This window comes from Poecile atricapillus, chromosome Z, assembly GCF_030490865.1.
Source record: "Poecile atricapillus isolate bPoeAtr1 chromosome Z, bPoeAtr1.hap1, whole genome shotgun sequence".
NCBI classification, from domain to species: Eukaryota; Metazoa; Chordata; class Aves; order Passeriformes; family Paridae; genus Poecile; species Poecile atricapillus.
Genome location: NC_081289.1, coordinates 52,088,425 through 52,106,217, shown reverse-complemented (window position 1 = coordinate 52,106,217; position 17,793 = coordinate 52,088,425). Strand labels below are relative to the sequence as shown.

Below are 17,793 nucleotides of genomic sequence, written 5' to 3'. Positions count from 1 at the left end.
TCTGAAACTGTTAATCAACAGCTATTTTCTTTCAATGGAGAAAGAAAATTATTATTGTGATTTTAGAGTAAATTTGTAAGCACTTTGAGCTTTTTATTTCTGTTGAGCTCAAATGAAAAAATGGGAATGCTTCTGCAAATTATGGATTTAAATTTTCCTTGGACATCTGTTTCTGTTGAAGAAACTCCACCAGAAAATTTTCCTGTCCTGAGAAGAGCAGCCTAACAAATTTATCAAATTTGATCAAATTCCAGTTTTAAAAACTGCTAGTACTTCAAATGTATTTTATTTTTCCTATGAGCCTTAATGTTTCAAAGGTGAATTTTACATAAATGCTTTAAAACAATGTTTTTCCAAGTTGTAGTTTCAAATTATATTTTATCATAAATAATCTGAAAGGTAAAGTGCAGGAGATGTAAATTCTGTATTGAAATTCCCCGCAGATAGCACTCAAAAATTAACAGAAAATAAAGCAAAATAAATTTGTGAGAATTTCAATAATTTCAAGATAATACTTGAGTTTAAAAATTTTCACAGGTATTCAAAAAACATATTCCACAGAGAAATGCTACATTAGGAAGGAAATAGTCAAGTAGAAAAACAGATGAGTATATTACACTAAGCCACCACCATAACCAAACCCAAGATGAATTCAAATCAACACACACCTTCAAATCCTCTTCACTGATTTCGTCAGTTATGTCCAGGACACTGTCTCGAGACACACGCCTGGTGTAGATATCTATCTCAGAAGACAGGTTTGTCTGAGGCACCATAGACATTTTCCGAAATGTTGTACTTCCCTTTTTGGAAAAGTTGGGTCCGTAGTTGGCAGAGGTGCTCGTCATCAGGTTCAGCACCGACTGCCTCCTCCGTCCTTGCAGCAGATGGTCAGCCTTGAGCATGCTAGTCCGCAGCAGAGCCACGTCCCCCTGCTCCAAGTCAGGTACCAGCGAGAGCCTCCTCTCTGGCGCGTCATTGTGGCCATCCTCTATCCCATTGACCTGCATCCCGTTCTTCGGCACTACTGAGAACTTCCTATTTGCATTAAGGGGGTTAATAATTATGGAATTCTTCCTTTTGTCATTAAAATCTGATTTCTGTTTAAAAGATTGCTTCTTTATTTCATTGCGTGATCCCATACCTTCTCCTTCAATGGAAAATCGTCGGAGAGTCTCAGTAAGGATTGAATTTCTTCTCTCTGCACTGAACTGATCAAAAGAATCAAATCCCATCAGCTCTGAGCTGAAGTCCGGCCGTTGACCCTGAAGTTCAGAAAATGTTCCATAAAAATAGCAGCTTCCTTCATGTAAAATTAATATCTTGTCGGCAATCTTTAAGTGTTCCAATTTTGAAGTAACCAAGATCCTAGTTTTATCCGCCATCAACTTGCACACACAGCTGTAAAAGACGGAAGTGTGAACATTTAGACTTTTTTCTTCTCATGATTAAATGATTATTTTATCCTTTCACTTTCAATTTGCTTTTACCTGCTCTGCTCCCAGTATGAGCAATCTTGGTTGCTCCTTCAAACTACAAAGGAGGTGGTAAAGCTGAGATGTGTAAAGGGTGAGTGCTTTATCACAGGAACCAAAAAAGGGGTTTAATTTAATCATTTTCAGGTCAATCCACAAAGTTCATCATCAAGTATTTATTTTCATTTTAGGATTACTCAGATCTGCTGATCTGAGGTTTAAGAGTATTACTCCAGTTTCAAAACTTAAAAACTACAGTGGCTGAAAAGCTCATGGATGGCAGTGTGTGTCCTTACTGTTTTCATCAAAAGGACAAGCAAAGAGTCTTTGACTTGGGCCAACCTGCTGCCAATCTTCAGAAGGCAGTTTCAAGTGATTCAAGATCCAGCGATTAGAAAAACAAGTCAAAATATACCTTTTTGTAAAACAAAAATTACACTTATAAAGCAGGTAATTGTTTTAAAGTGAAAGCCTTTCTGATACAAAGACATGTCAGATATGAAGCCACACACACACTGCGGGTATGAGATTACAGGAGGCTCAATACGTTGAGATGCAAGATGGAGCAGTAACACATCTGGACCAGGTTTTTTCCCCACTCAGTGCACTGTCCTACCACTAACACAAAATACTCAAAATACATACATAATACTACAACATAATACTGTGAGAAACCCTAAAATGAATGGCCCAACAGGTATAATTTTGATCACTTCAGTATTTTTGTACGGCAATTTAAAACCCTTCATTTTACTTTGTGCTGCTTGGTGAGATTCCTAAATACAATCTGTCAAAACATACAATACCTTTCAAATATCTCTTTTTCTGTAAAAATATCTAAGTGTCCAAAAGGAGAATCCAGAAGATACAAATCAGCATCTTTGTACACTGCCCTGAACAGAAAAAATAGAAATTACATTAACTTTCACACCTCTTATAAGTTTAAATGAATATAATTTATGAAGAACCAAATCTTTTCATTGATAGACTTTCTACAGCATCAATATGGAGCTGGAGTTTAACATGAAACGTGCTTATAAGACACATTTCAAGCCTTTTCTTGCTGCAGACCACATTACAAACTAACTCAGTTTTCCATTAATTTCTGTGCAATGAAACAATGATGAAATGATCTTCTTTTCCACAGGTTACCCTGTGGAAAAGAGATCTATTTATGGCCTGAATTCAACATTCCCCATCAATGTACAATGACCATTTCAATGGGAATTCAATGTCTACTGTAACATCTACTGGAGCCTGAGGGAACATTGCATACATGTAAATAAACATGTGAAAGGATTTATGTCTCAGCACCTGATTTCAAAGGTACCTAGAAAAAATGGTGAGCAAAAACAAGTGTATTAATGAGGCATAGTCTTGCAAACATCATTTGCAACGGGACTGTACAATATTTCAAGTTGAAGACATTGAAAAGGACCTTAAGCTGTACGTACCTGTACATGGCTCACTGAGACCTAAAGCTCTGGTTAAGGGGGGTTTTTTTAAGAAATAAAATTTGAATAGAAGTTCAAAAAGACCCCCTGCCTTCCTCTGTGAGAATAAAAATTACTATGCATTATCAGAGTATAATTAATAAAGAAATATGGGCAGCTGCATTTCTGTATTTTTTAATGTTAATCAGTGTGAAAACATTTAACCACCAGGAGGAAAAGCCCTCAGTATTAGCTCATTATGTTAATAAAACTAGCAACTTTATTTAAAAATCCTCTAACACAATGGATTTCACTGACCATACATTATGATGTAATGGCTGCATAACAACAAAAATTCACACTGTTCTGGGTGATTTTATCAGCAAGAAGTTTGGTTTATTAGTAGAGGTTTATTGCTATAATTTGTGGGTTGCACTTAGTAGCTACAAAGTTACTGGCTTTAGGGTACCAGGCCAGCAAGTTGACTCAAATCCAGGACATGCACTGTGTTTTTCCCTTGGTCCTTTCTTTCCCATGGTTGCAGCTGCAGGCAATGACAGTGCTCTGTAAGAAAGGCAGACTCACACAATCTCTACCCGCTTCTCATGACAGCTGGTTGATGTCACTTCCATCACAGATTCTCATTTTACTTGACCTTGCATACACTACACTAGCTAAGTTTATGCAGCCAGTCCAAGAATATAATGTCCAGTTTATCAGCCCAGGTACAACCCAGGGCTGCAATCCTAAATTTACACCTCTAACTTTTCAGAGCTTCATCTGCAACCCACACCTCAATACCTGCACACATAGTAGCACACTGAGCTTGGACTGGAGCCTGGACAAAATCTAAGACAGTCACTGTCTTTATGACATGCAATTGTTTTAAAAATTACTATTCTACAGGTGACAATAAAGACATAAGTTCTGTGACCCTCCAGGAAACGAACCATGACTATCCCAAACGTGACAGACATGATTATCCATAGCGTCTAGGAAATAGTCGGTGTAAATGTTGCATTTCAAATGAAAATCTAAGTGGGTTTTGTAGCTTTGGGGTTACATGCTTTCAAAGCTTTGCCTGATCTTTCCCTCCTCTTTCCTCTTACTGCATAAACCAGAACCATCCATATGCCTCTTCAGTCTCACAAACAAACCCACACTGAAAGATTCTCTATTTTAATGATCCCATCTTTTAGCTTCACAGAGACATGTGCATCTTTCATGGGATGCCAGTGTGGATCACTAAAATGTGATTTTACTTCCACATAGTGTTTCTGGGCATGGGAATCAACACAGTTTGCACTTGGCACAGAAATAAATGGGGCCATTTACACATCAGAGCTATCATTACTGGATTTCTGACAATAGCTAAGTGATTCTCCTGAAACACATAGCTAATTTATAAGACAAACACCTATATTACTGTTCTCTAGACCTTCAGAATTACTTACTAACATAGGAAGGTCAAACAGACAAGGCCGTTATTCATACATACTGACTAGTCACTGCTTTCTACTTTTCTTTTTCTTATGACAGAGAGAAACCCAAAGTGTTCGTGCAAAATGCATTGGAACATGGCTGGTTTTTTTTCCTCTTTTTTTTTCCATTGATCTGCAGACAGGCAGTATGCCATTGATCAATATATAAACCACTTTGAAGAAAAGCCATAGCAGGGAAAGATCTTGGAATATTTATTTGTATCTTTCTATGGGTTTCTTCAGTACATAAAAATCTTCACTTAAAGGTCTGAACTTCCAAAGACATCTCACATCAAGGAGGGAAAGATTCATCTTATGCTAAGCCATAGAATTTGTCTGACATCAAACTTTTAAAATTCATTAAATTGATATGCAGGTTATCATAAACAAAATTGCACAGCGGAACTCATATTTCTTATAGTAAAATCAAGTTTCTGATATACCTGGAGGATATTTGTTTAGCAGGACATAGTCCACATGTATTTAAATGCTTAGTCATAATACATTCCATATAAGTGAAACAGCACACTACTTGAAAAGCAAAATACTCACCTTGCCAGTGAGATTCGTGCTCGTTGACCTCCACTCAGAATGATTCCACCTTCACCCAGCAGTGTATAATCTTTGTCTGGGAACTTGGAAATATCCTGTTAACATTTTTTTTAAGAATCAGTATTTTCAATGTCCAAGAAACTCAAGCTACAGACTTGATGAACGCATAGTGTACAATTGTCTACAGACAGGTTGGATAGCAGTTATAAAAAAAAAGTTCCATAGAGGTTTATTTATTTCATTTGTTTATGTAATCAGAAATGGTGATATCATTCTATTGCAGAAATCAATCATGAGCTACAAGATCTTAAGAACAAATATTTGTCTGAATAGTTAATCTCCAAAAAGCAAGAAATGTATCTTCATACAATGTCAGTCCAAGACATTAACTGCTCAAGTGTAATGATAAATGCACTTGCTGCTGAAGTTAGGGAAAGCAAGAAGCAAACTCTGTTTCTGAGCTCTTCAAAACCCAGAGAAATATATACTTTAGGCAGGTTCATTATGAAAGGCTTGACAAGCATTCCCAGCCAGGAACGCTCATGGTTTGCCAAAGGTTTGGGAACCAAGTTCCACTGCTTGGGCTGTAAATTATTTAGAACTCATGACTATGCTAAAAACAAATCTTTAGCTGGGGATAAAAGCAGAAAAATACCATTTCATTTCATATAAGACACAGAGAGGAGAAAAGGACACTCTTGTGTCCCACTGGCAAGGGTAGTCAGAAATTTTCTTAAGAGGAGTACTTAGTACTAAAATTGATGATCCATGTAAACCGCAGAAAGTCATTTGAAGACAAAAAGAATGGCTTGTGTGCCTGAAGGCTGTCTAGTTTTTCCACTTTTAGAGTTGCTCTAACAAAAAATATTAATTCTGCCTTCAAGCCTGACCTACATCTGTAAGCCAATACAGCGACACCGCTATCACTGTGGCGGATATAGTTTCAGCAGAAACACAGGCTGGATGAGCTTCCCGTGCCTCATGGCACCCAGGCTTCCAGGGGATACAGTTTCAGGGCAGTTTGCCATGCAGTGAGTGGGAATCCCTGACTGTGCCAGGAGCCTGTGCCTGTGCTCACTGCTCAGCAGCACCATAGTGCCTGTGCACAGCTTTCCTCACCCAAGGCAGGGGTCCCCCACAGCCAAGGAAGATGACTGGGGCATCCAGGACTAGACACAATCAGTTCCAGTGCTCTCATGCACCACATTTTGAGTGCATCTTCTGAGAGAAGAAAAATAGTGGCATGCATTATCTGACAGAAGCTGAGTTTCTTTAGGCCATGCTCTGGAAGGGGTATCCTGTTTTGGGGTCTCGTCCTGCAGGCAGCCAAGAGGTGGGCAGGAGCTCAGCTGTCTGCACGCTCTCTGCAGCACCCACAGAAATCCTATGGCTTCCAGACTGGAAGACACATGAGGCACTTTTAAGGCAATACTACCCAGATTCTATGTTGAGCTGCTCTCTGTAAGGCCATATTCATACAAAGCCATATACAATCCAATTTTGATGGCCTCTGCTGTGATTTTGATGGTTGAGCACTCTCTGTTGGACAGCCTGTTGGCATTCCAGGCCTCTGAGGCTTTGCAGAATAAATAAATAAATAAATAAATAAATAAATAAATAAATAAATAACTTTCCAAAAAATGTTTCCTTCTTCCTCTCCTGCAAATTGCCCTGACCTCAGGAACAATGAGTGAACAATGCTGTTCAGACTTGGAACAGTGACAGATGAAGGGTCCAGCCACTCAAGAGCAAGAAATTGTCTGCCCGGCCTATCAGGAAATGGGAGATTCTCACAACTCTCTAATTTGATAATAGTATTTACTTCCTGACTTAGAGGATTCTGACCTTAAAATCAAGATGCTCTTATTTATGGAAAATCTATTGCAGGTGACTTTTAAATTATTCTCACATTAACTAGTTATTTCCCTCTCTTAAATGGACAAGCAAATCCCTGGTATTAACATAACAGCTCAAGTATTTGCAGAAAGAGGAATGTGAAAACCAGTGCCAGCAGCAGTTTTAAAGAAAAATTTTCTGAATGTGACAAAATCACCTTCCTGTAAGTCATGAAGAATTTAGAAAGAACACAAGAAATTCTGGCATAAAATGCTTTTTAGCATTTCTTTGAGACAACCTGGTCAGATCACTTGTGGTCTCATGATGTATGCAGGAGTCATGTTATTCATCTATAACTTTGGCATTAACATAAGGGGTTTGCATGATTTAGTACGTAGATCTCTAAGCTGATTTGTTTCCCATTTCTACCAGTACTGCAGCCTGTAATGGTGCTGGTGCCCTCACTGTTTCCTAATTCCACTCCTTCCCAAAAAACCCAAGTGAAGAACTGGGCCCAGAATTTCTTCTCCTGCAAACAGGGTAAAATCCCAGCTGTAGTGAATTCATTCCAGGGTTCCCATTGCTTTAAAGGTTGAGGGGTTTCATCAGATATATTTCTTTGCAGGTGTGTCAACATGGAATTTTAATCAGACTTTTAATGAGTTCCCCTTCTGCTCTCCTCTACCCTTCACCTCAAGATAATATATGGCATGCAACAGACAAAGAACTTTTCAGGCTGTAATTACAATAATTTAAAAATGTTTAGTAATTTCTTTCAAAGGCATAAACAAAGTAATGAAGTCCAATAGACACACAATGCTTTTTTTTGGAACACGCATGACCTATTGTAAAAAAGTACATAGGGCTGGTCCAAATACATCCTTGCTGTCATTTTATGCAGGAAGTGAAATCAAGCCAGGAACAAACCTAATGTAATGATGCTGAACGGCACAAGACTAGGCATATTAATGAAGTATGAAGTAGCCACTGGATTTTCTCTAGCAAATCTATTTCTAAATGCTTAAATTGAGAAATCAGTTGGTAACTATTCATAAATGAAAACTCCTACAGTTACCACAGATACTCATTCTTTTTGTGGATGTTTCTAATGTGAGGTGCTAAAAAATCCCAAGTTGCACACTCAAGGAGAAGGTATCCTTTTTGATGGCTATTTGCATTTTTTGCAGTGAAAATGCCATATTCATCTACCTCAGGAGCAAAGGAATGGCCCTCGTAATACCTTTGGGCTTGGTAAGGAAGAATACAGCCAGGATAGCTTCAGGGTGAATAGGAAATATGATCTTGTTATTAAAAAAGGAAACCTCAGAATGGACTTCACACTCCAAGTCTTTTCTGTAGAGATTAATTGTTATCACAGTCATTTGATAAATCATTAGCAACAATGAAGATAATAAAGCATGAGTGCATGATTGCTAGAGAAAATAGTCTCTAACAATCAAGAGTTGCTTAATATGTCCAAGGTTACTCAAACTACTCGAGCAATTCTAAAGATAGAACCTAAGTATTTTATTTATGTGACTTCCTTTTCCTCCTTAAATTTGTCCTTAATTTTGTGGAGTTTGATAGTCTCTCTTCTGCCTTCCGTCATAAAAGACAAAACAGTCATGAAACTGATGGAACAGAGCAGCAGTCTTGACTCTCTGCATTTCATCTTCATCCTATTTCAGTTCTCTATTTACCTTCTGTTTTTATTATGGTGACCTCTACACTCATCTCTATCCCCTGCCTTTTCTTCACTGCCATTAACATTCCCTATGCTTATTTTCACAGTTCCCAGAAGATCCCCCTAATTTCACTGCTACTGAATTATTCCCTTTTTCATCATCATCATCATCTTTTGAATTCTTAAAGTTTTGAAATCAAAACTTGTATTTCAGACTCATACCCACTACAGAATACTTCTATGAATTTTTAAAATATGAAGAAGTTCCAATTATTTCTTGTATCTTGGCTTTAGGTAACCAGCCTGAACATATTTAAATCTTCATTTTGCTAGGAATTAAGCCAGAAAAACAGATTTCTTTTAACTATTTCAAATAAGATTTCTTTTTAATTTAATTTTATTTTATTTTGGTAGCTCTCCTCTCTCTCCCTGTGATTCTGTAAGCCAAGGCTTTTGTTAGATTTTAGCTGAACCATTTAGAAAGGATTCATGATCCAAAAGCATAAGCTTTGTTTTTGCAACAGTTTGTGACCTTGAACAGTGTCAGGCTCACCCAAAACTCACATGAATGCTGGCAAAACTTGCTTTCTCTATGGCAAAATATTTCTGTGGAACACATCTTTGAAATGTGAAGTAGCCAGAGCACCGCATGTGGGTAGGTTAAATGCAGGGTAAGAGAATTAAATACGATTCCAGAAAAGGCACAGAAGATAGGACAACATCCAAGGTAACAAATCCAGAGCCCTGTACCTAAGACAGGGAAAGGGGTAGGGAGACCTGTCTTGACTGAAACAGTTTTTTAACCAAATTATATCAACAGAGAACATTGCAGGGGGAGGAGCTTCTATACATATTTATGTAATCACTGATAAACTTCTTGAAGTCAGTGCATTTGTGAGTTTTTCTCTAATAGACATTTTCCCCTGCTACAAAGAACCTGTGCTGGCCTCTTAACTTCCAGTTCACCCAGAAAACTCACTGTCTGAAGCTCCACAGCTGATCTGCCAATGATTTTGGGCCATAGATAAGAATTTCAGTTAGAGGACTCTGTGTAGGCCAGTGGATCACACCAGTGTAGGGTGGGAAAAACATAAAGGTAGCCAGATTTGAGACCCAGATGTCTGAGGTGCAACGGTGGTACTGGGAGGTTCTATGTGGTGCCAAGACCCACACCAAGACTGTGGGTTCAGTCCCCAGATGGGCTTAAGAGTTGGACTTGATCATCATTGTGGGTCCCTTCCAACTCAGGATATTCTGTAAATCTGCAACATATTAAGTGGCCTTTTGGTCTGAAAAGGCATTTATACTCTTTTAGCTGTTTATATTAGGATGTGATAAATTTCACCTTGACATGCCGTTGGCTCTCCTCAGCTGTGAAGACAGGTTAAGTCACTTGCTCTCGCATAATTTACACCATAGACATGATTAGATAACCAAGCTACCATTTAATACCCTCTTGTAGAGAATTACATACCACAAAGCACTCTGTTCCACACTTGAACCCTTTATTGCTCCTCTCTTCCACACGCTCTGTAATCTGTCCATTTCCCTTGTGAAAACGAGGCTCAAAATCACGACACAAAGTATTTCACTCACTGACATAAGAACTTCTCAGCACCTACTGATTTAGTCATGTGACAAAAAAACCCAAACAAAACAACCCCAAAAAAAAAACCCAACTCAAACCAAACCCAAATCAACCAAACAAAAACCAACCCAAAAACAGCACAGATAAAGGAGCTGGAGCAGTACATGGGATGCAAAGATGTGTTTCTGTTTTGGAGCATTCTTGACACCGCAGTGAACTTCTCCCCCGGGGTGGATACCATCCTTTGCAAGGAGACATTGAATACACAGTAACACAAACCAGGGCTTGGCCTATTGACTGTCTCTTTCTATAGTTAATCTCTCCATAATCCAGTTATTAGATGAAAGTTAATCTCCTGCACTCCCAGTAAACCCACCTCAAAACCCTACAGAATCTGGCCACAAACTTCTTTAGTACTATCATATAACTCAGTTTCACGTGGAAGCACCTCCTCTACTTGCATGTGATGTTAAACATTACCTTGATGAGCAGCTGGTGTCTTTCAAATCGGAACATGTGTTTACTTAGAGAGTGGTAATCTCTCAAAGGTAATTTGTCATTATGTGTTTATGGACTCTGAGGTAACTATTAAAGGATCAAATGAATTGACTAGGTGGAAAAATATCACTTACATAACAAAACGGTAAAACTGGAAGTTATGGAAGTATGGCTTCAAAACTCATGAACTACTGAACCAAATCAAATGTGATATAATGCTTGTTTATTTTTAAACAAGAATAAGTATACCAGGCCTGCTTCTGTAGTCTTGACTGGAGGAATGCCTTCTCTTAGGATGAGTTTGTTCAATGGTAACAGCATTTAAACATGAAAATTCCTGTTTCAGCTGCCTAGAGGTTTTACCTGTTTAACTTATCAAGTGGTAAAATCAAACAAAAATCCCATACCCTGCATATAGCAGGCTATTAATACTGATTTTTTAATCTAAATATCTGAAAATCAAGTCACATTCCTTTCCCATATTTTATAACATGAGTAAAAAGGATTTTGCAAACCCACATACCACCTACAAATTAAGTCCTACAAACTTCCATTTATATTCATGTTATCCCTGCCATTACATTAATACAACCTCCAATTAATATAATCCTTAGGAAAGTCACACTTGTAGAATTACTTCAGATTTAGTGGCAAGTTTCCACAGACATACAAACTTGGGAAGTTCACATATCTCAGTGGCTTTTACAGTACACTTGAACTCGATGTGTTAGACAAAAATTCAGACTCTCTTGCTACAGTTTTTTATTATGAATGTGATGAAAGGTACTTGATTAAAAGGGTAAACCACTTTGTCAAAAGTGCTGCTGTGACAGCACCAACTCATCTTATCTTACTTTTTGAGTACCTTTAAACTTGCCTATGGGGACTGCCTTTAGAAAACATGCTCAGAATCCATACAAACTACGTCTCATCTTGTCTCTATTAAAGTATGCCAATATAAGACTTCAGAGGTAATAGATTTGAGGTAATACTGCAAACTCAAAAGTACTCTTTTTGAAACAATTAATTTCAATAAAGGACAAATGGTAAGGACTACTGATCTGTGCTAGAATGGTTTAACCTAGGAGGTTAAAACATTCACTTTCTTATTTGCTTACTGGGATCTTAATTTTAGAGGACATATTAAATAAAGCATTCATCCTGCTTTCTTGGTTGTTAAAATAAACAGTTTCTCAAGAAAAGGAAAAGAGAGCAAGAGGGTAGTGGAGAAGGAACAGGTAACCCTTTTCCTATGTGTCTTGAAGACTTTTTACTGTGATGTTTTGCGGAATGTGTAATGTAATTTAAATGCATTGGTATTCCCTTGAGTTCAACATCACACAAAAACATGGGCAGTGTCTACACACAACTTGCATCTCACTGCAGTCATACTCAGTGGGTGCCAGGCTTTCAGAAAGAATGTTTGCCAGTGAGGCTTTTTCTTTTGGATATCAAGAACACTAATGAAACCCGCAATTACGACTGTCTCTTTACCTCAACTCCAAAGCACTCTTTTTTGTTCTTTCACCTTTTACTGCTTTTCTCTTAACCTCTTCCCATTTATAAACTGCAGTAATGAGAACAACATTGTAAAACATGACTTTAACTCCTCTGATGCCCTACTTACTCTCAAAGGAAAAATATAATCAAAAAATGTAATTGTAATCAAGTTCAACACATGACTGTCTTTCATTATGGATCGTTTCAGCAACTCAGATCTCATACACTCAGACTGGGCTGCTCTGTGGTGTCCCTTGCTCTTGCTCTCCCCAAGTGCCCGAGAATGCTACAGAGAAGAGCTGTGAGGACCAGGGACCATGAATGAAACCTGTGACACTCTACTGCTGTCACATGCATCATCAAGGGGGACAACACTCCAAGGAGCACCATTGAAACACGTGCTTCCCACAGGCAGACTCACAAAACAGTACTGCAGGTCCATTGCCTGTGTCTGGCTGCCCATCAGTCACACACCATGTCAGGGCATTGGGTGAGACAAGAACCACGCCATGCACGAGAGAAAAGGATACTTGAGAGACATGTACGAACTAATTAAGCTTGTAACCTCAGGCACAGACTGACATCCTAGTGCGTTGTGCCCTACACAAACACACTTTGTCAAACTATCTCGGCATAGCATTTATGAGGCAGGCAGATCTCCAATATATCACAACCATTTTCTTTTTAATCTTCATTTTCTGTTTCACAGTACATCTTGAACAGGTATAATGGCACAACTGCAGGGTAGGTGAATTACATCAAGGCAACAAGATTAAGAAGCTGAAGAGAGAAATCTCTTATGAGAGTTAAGGAAGTACAGATGTAGCTACCTGAACTACTTGGACTAAAAAATGTCCCATTTTAGTGCTCTGAATTCCTATAAACTTATGTACGCTCATAAAAGAAATATAAGAAAATCCTTTTGTTGCTCATAGTTTCACTGCTTTTCAGTAATATTTTTTTGTGATTAATCAAAATTACCTGGAGAAGAAATCATCTTTTTAACCTTCCTTTTGATGGTTCCATACACACGTAGAACAAAATGCAAAGCTGTGAGAATATATTTTAGAACAACATAAAAAAATTCTTCCATTCAAGAAAAACCTACCATAGCAAATCTGTTGTTTAGGTAATGACTAACATAATCAGATTTGCCATTCTCTACAACTTTACAGAATCTAACACAAGACACATTCCAACTTCTGAATAAAGATCTGATTTCATATACAGGGAAAATTCTATTCTTGAACACCTAAAAAATATGGAAAGCTCTGGGAAATATTTACTTGCACTTTCCATTTTTCATAGAGATAAATTTACTTTGTGTACTTAGCAACTCTTAAGAGGCTCTAAGTGATACCTCCTTAGTAAATTAACTACGTACCAAATCAAAAAAGTCAGTCAGGAAAAAGTAGCACTGACTTCTGTAAAAATTCTCATGCACCCCAAATTATTTAAGTAACACTCCTGTAATATCATTTCTATATCTCTATAGACCTAAAAGGAAGTGGAGAGCGCCTTGTGACATCACCTGGTTTCAGCATCCTGTTTTGCTGCAGACAAGAACAGGCTACTCACTGTGGTCTGGAAGTCTCAAGTCCACATAAATGGTAGGATGTGACCCACATAGAATGACCTGAAGTATTTTATTGGTACTAATAAAGAAGAAGGGGAAAAGACATCAAATTTATGAGTTGGGCTAGATCTTCAGTTTGCTACTTCTATAGGTTGATGGTGGAAGTGGCAAAGTAAAAGCGTCACCTCACAGGTATATTACTTTTTATCCTGCTAACACATCTACTTGCCCACTGGGTCAAAGAAGATGTAGTTGTATTCCAAAAGCATTTTGGTGAGTATGGAGCTTGGAAATAAATCTGACTTAGCCAATGTTAAGAGCTCTATATTAACTGACTTGGAGTATATGTGCAATAAGGAAATAAACCCTCTTGTTTCACCAACCTTTGGTTTGAGGGCTCTACATAAGAATTAGAGTCAGCAGGCCTGTTTTCAGGCAGAATCTATCACTACCTACGAATATTGCAGAGAAGGGGACAGAGTGAACTCAGGCAAAACTCGTTTCTCCTTTCTGAAGAATGAGAACACACACACACACAAACTGCAGTGCAAAGCACTAATATAATAAACCCCTAAAAGGTCACATGGGGGAATAAGCAGGGAATTAATATTTGAAATCTGTCATTCAATCTTCTATACTGACTCGTTTGGTAACTAATACATGAAAGCTAACAAGACAAGAAAGCATAATAATGGAAATAAGGTAATGTGTTTGGCTTCCTTCCAGACTATTCTGCCTTCTCTTCAGGCAGCCCAATTTATTTAGTCCAGGAGAAAAAAAAGTAAAAGTATCAAACCTGATCTCAAATAATAAGCCCTGCTAGGAGGTGAAGCATATAATTCTGCACAGAGCTGCAGCAACAGAGATCAAAGCTGGCTTGATTGAGCCTGCTTGGAGAACAAAGGAGCTGCAGCCTGCTGAGACACCGAGCCATCCCACGACCACTGAGACACCAAGCTGTCCCATCAGACAGTGCTGAGACACTGAGCCACCAGTAATCACCTGCTGCTCTAGGAGGGGCCTGGCGTGGGAAGCCTCCTTGAGTGAGGGCAGCTGTGAACTGCTGAAGCCAGTTGTTTCTTGGGGATTTGGCGTTAACTATAACTTTCATAACCGGGGTTAAGGACAACTCCACAGAAAGCCTGATACAGAAGTTGTTAAATCTCCTGTCTTCAGGAGCTTCCAAAGAGATTTCCAGCAAACCAAATTAAAAATCTAAACATAAGCTGATACGGTCAGAAACATATAGGGAAATATTACTTTATTGCTTAACTACACCCTGCTCTGAGATAATCCGTGGTAGTAACCTTATCTTATTTTTAAACAGGCTGGCCATGGTTTCTTGCTTGACTGGTGCTAAGGGAAAATATGTTTCACTATGTAGCCAAAAGGAAAATCCTATTCAGCACAGCTGAATAGTGTTTTTAGTTGTATATTACAGACAAAATCTTAAGGCATAGAAAATTTCACAAAGGTCGCAAATGCTGGCTCCTTTTGTACCCTGCCATGTGTAAAATGTATTTCCCTACACTACCCTCTGACAACATCAAACACATAAAAGGACATTTTGATATGATTATACTCATTTTGGGCTACATGTCACATAAAGATCGATCCTGCAATTATTTCCAGTGCAAGAACTTTTAGAGTATACACAGAAGAAATCCCAAATTTAGTCAAGATGTTTCTGCTAAATAATTCAGATTTCTGCCACAAAATTAAGGTTATCCCTGGAGCCATTTTTTAAGTGCAAAAGAAAGGAGAAAAACAGGTTAATTTCCAAAACTGTAAGGAAAAGCTTCTTTATGTGGAAGAAATATGACCTAAAAAAAAATTGGAATAATATATTTGTACATAATTTTTTCAACACCAGTATGTTTACTCAGGTTTTTAACTAGCAAGGAAGGCTGAGAAGGCAGACATCATATAATATCTGTGCCTGCTTACTTAGCTTATGTTGTGTAAACTACCAGAATAGTCAATGTCAGTGTATCTCCCAAGCAGCTGTCAACAAGATGACTTGCAATTCCACAAAATTCGAATGTCAGACTGAGTTCCTTAAATCTCAGAAATTTCTCACTTGCTTTAAGCCCCATTCCCATACCTTTTCTTTGGGGGTTTTCACTTGGGTTGAGTCACAGGTGTTAAAAGTCCTAGATGACTAACCTCTTCTAGCTGGCAGGCTTTGATGACACTCTTGTACCGGTATTCATCGTAGGATACACCAAAAATTATGTTTTCTTTTATTGTTCCGGGCATGATCCAGGAAACTTGAGGTGAAAAGGATATCCTTCCACTGTGTTTAACTTTACCCTGTGAAGGCTCCAGTTCTCCCATTATCAACATCAGAAGAGAAGTCTGAAAAAACATTAACTCTTGATTAATATATCAGAGATCTGTACAACAAAAAGAAATGTTGAACAATGTGGGAGTCACTCTGTTAAGTCACTTAAATTACATATTTGTCTTGTCAAAAGTATCCCTGTAAATACTGATTTAGTGCAAACTGAAATTAGTGGAGATTTTCATATGTGTGATTCTGAAAGGCCTCTAATATACGAGAAACTTAATTTAGTAAATGATAAAAATCGTGTAAGATATCTTGTAAAAAAGGCATGCTACTGCAAAAGCATGTCATTTTAATGAAGCTATCAATAAATTTACAAGGTAAAAATCAATCTGTGAAACACACAGACATAAGGTACTAGTATTTATAGAGAAATCTATTTGATTTTTCACATTATCAGTGACTATTTTGTTTGTTCTTTGTAGGACATAATTCATGTTTATAATTTTGCTAGTGCTTATAACTATTTTATCTGTATTGCCTTGAAAAATTCAATTTCTCTGTGTAAATATATACAATTGCTCATTATGATCTGAATTCTCCTGTATAACTCTTAGCTCATTTAATAACTATTTTATCTGTATTGCCTTGAAAAATGCAATTTCTTTGTGTAAGTATATACAATTGCTCAGTATGATCTGAATTTTCCTCTGTAACTCTTAACTCATTTACGTGAATGCATGACCTAAGTATATTTACTATTTCCCTTCATAAAAGAATTGATTGCAATTTCAGTACTGACATGTTATAATTTCAAAGTTAATCAGTAGCTTGTAGTAACCTTGTCACACATGATTGGCTACTAGATCAAAGAATAGAATTGAGAAATACACGGAAAAATATGTTACAGAGCCATTGCAGTGGTGTTCTTATCACTAATAAACAGTCAACAAAGTTGGGACGTAACAGCCAAAGACCTAAAAAATCTGTCTAAGTCACAGTTCAATGCTGTCAAGCCCAGGATCCTTTTGCAAGTTATACAATGTACTGGGGGAGTCTCATGAGATTCCTTCCTCTATACCAGAATCTGACTTTTCCAAAATGCTGAGTAAGAAGTTCCCAGTCTTGCAAAGGACAGCTGCTCAGTATGTTTTGTACACTGGATGTTAAACCACTGCATCTTGTGCCATATAACACAAATTAAAAAACAAAATAAGACCAAAGCAAACCCTATCTAATACTGAAGCAATATTAAAGAGCTGATGTCAGGCTTCATACCTGTTGTAGATTAAATAGTTAATACAGATAAAATTGTGTAGTCTGTTTCATGGGCCTGATAATTCCTGGAACATACAGTAACAGTCTCAAGCACAATGAAGGAACCCTTACATTTAGAAGGTGTAAAGGAAGGGCAATATTTTTTGGGGGGTGGTGGGTGGGAGGCAAACCTTATTTTTTGACTTTTATAATACTAACTTCTTGAGTAAGGCTTTTATTTTTATTGCCTTGGAAAGAGAAAATTTTTTGTATGTATATACTCACATAGACTGTTCAGTGTAATCTGAATTTTCCTCAATTTCCTATGTAGCAGAATAAAGGAGATATACATACATCCTTCAGCATTTTCTAGTTCACACTTCTATATTACAATTACCAGCATTAGCAATAGCAATAGATAAACTATTCTGTTAATTTGAAAGTATCACAGTAAAATGCACCTTAACATATCATCTTAAGGACAATCTCATGTTCTGAGTCCCTTGCTCTCCCTTGTGGGGATCATTAGTGAAGAATAAGAAGCCTTGATCATACTGAAATTGATGGGTCCTTTGTCATTGACTCCAACAGACCAAAGATTTTACCCCATGCAAGTAAAAGAAATC

General features: G+C 37.7%; 1 protein-coding gene across 1 annotated transcript in view; it reads right to left on the bottom strand.

The window, feature by feature from the left end:
* LOC131573836 (cystic fibrosis transmembrane conductance regulator-like) overlaps window positions 1-17,793 on the bottom strand; it is an 88,311-nt gene that overhangs the window by 38,761 nt on the left and 31,757 nt on the right. The window contains exons 11-14 of the mRNA XM_058828120.1: window positions 15,790-15,981; window positions 4,942-5,036; window positions 2,282-2,368; window positions 669-1,401 (exon numbers count right to left, since the gene is read on the bottom strand). Coding sequence (XP_058684103.1) covers window positions 669-1,401; window positions 2,282-2,368; window positions 4,942-5,036; window positions 15,790-15,981 — 1,107 coding nt within the window. The remainder of the gene's footprint in view (window positions 1-668; window positions 1,402-2,281; window positions 2,369-4,941; window positions 5,037-15,789; window positions 15,982-17,793) is intronic.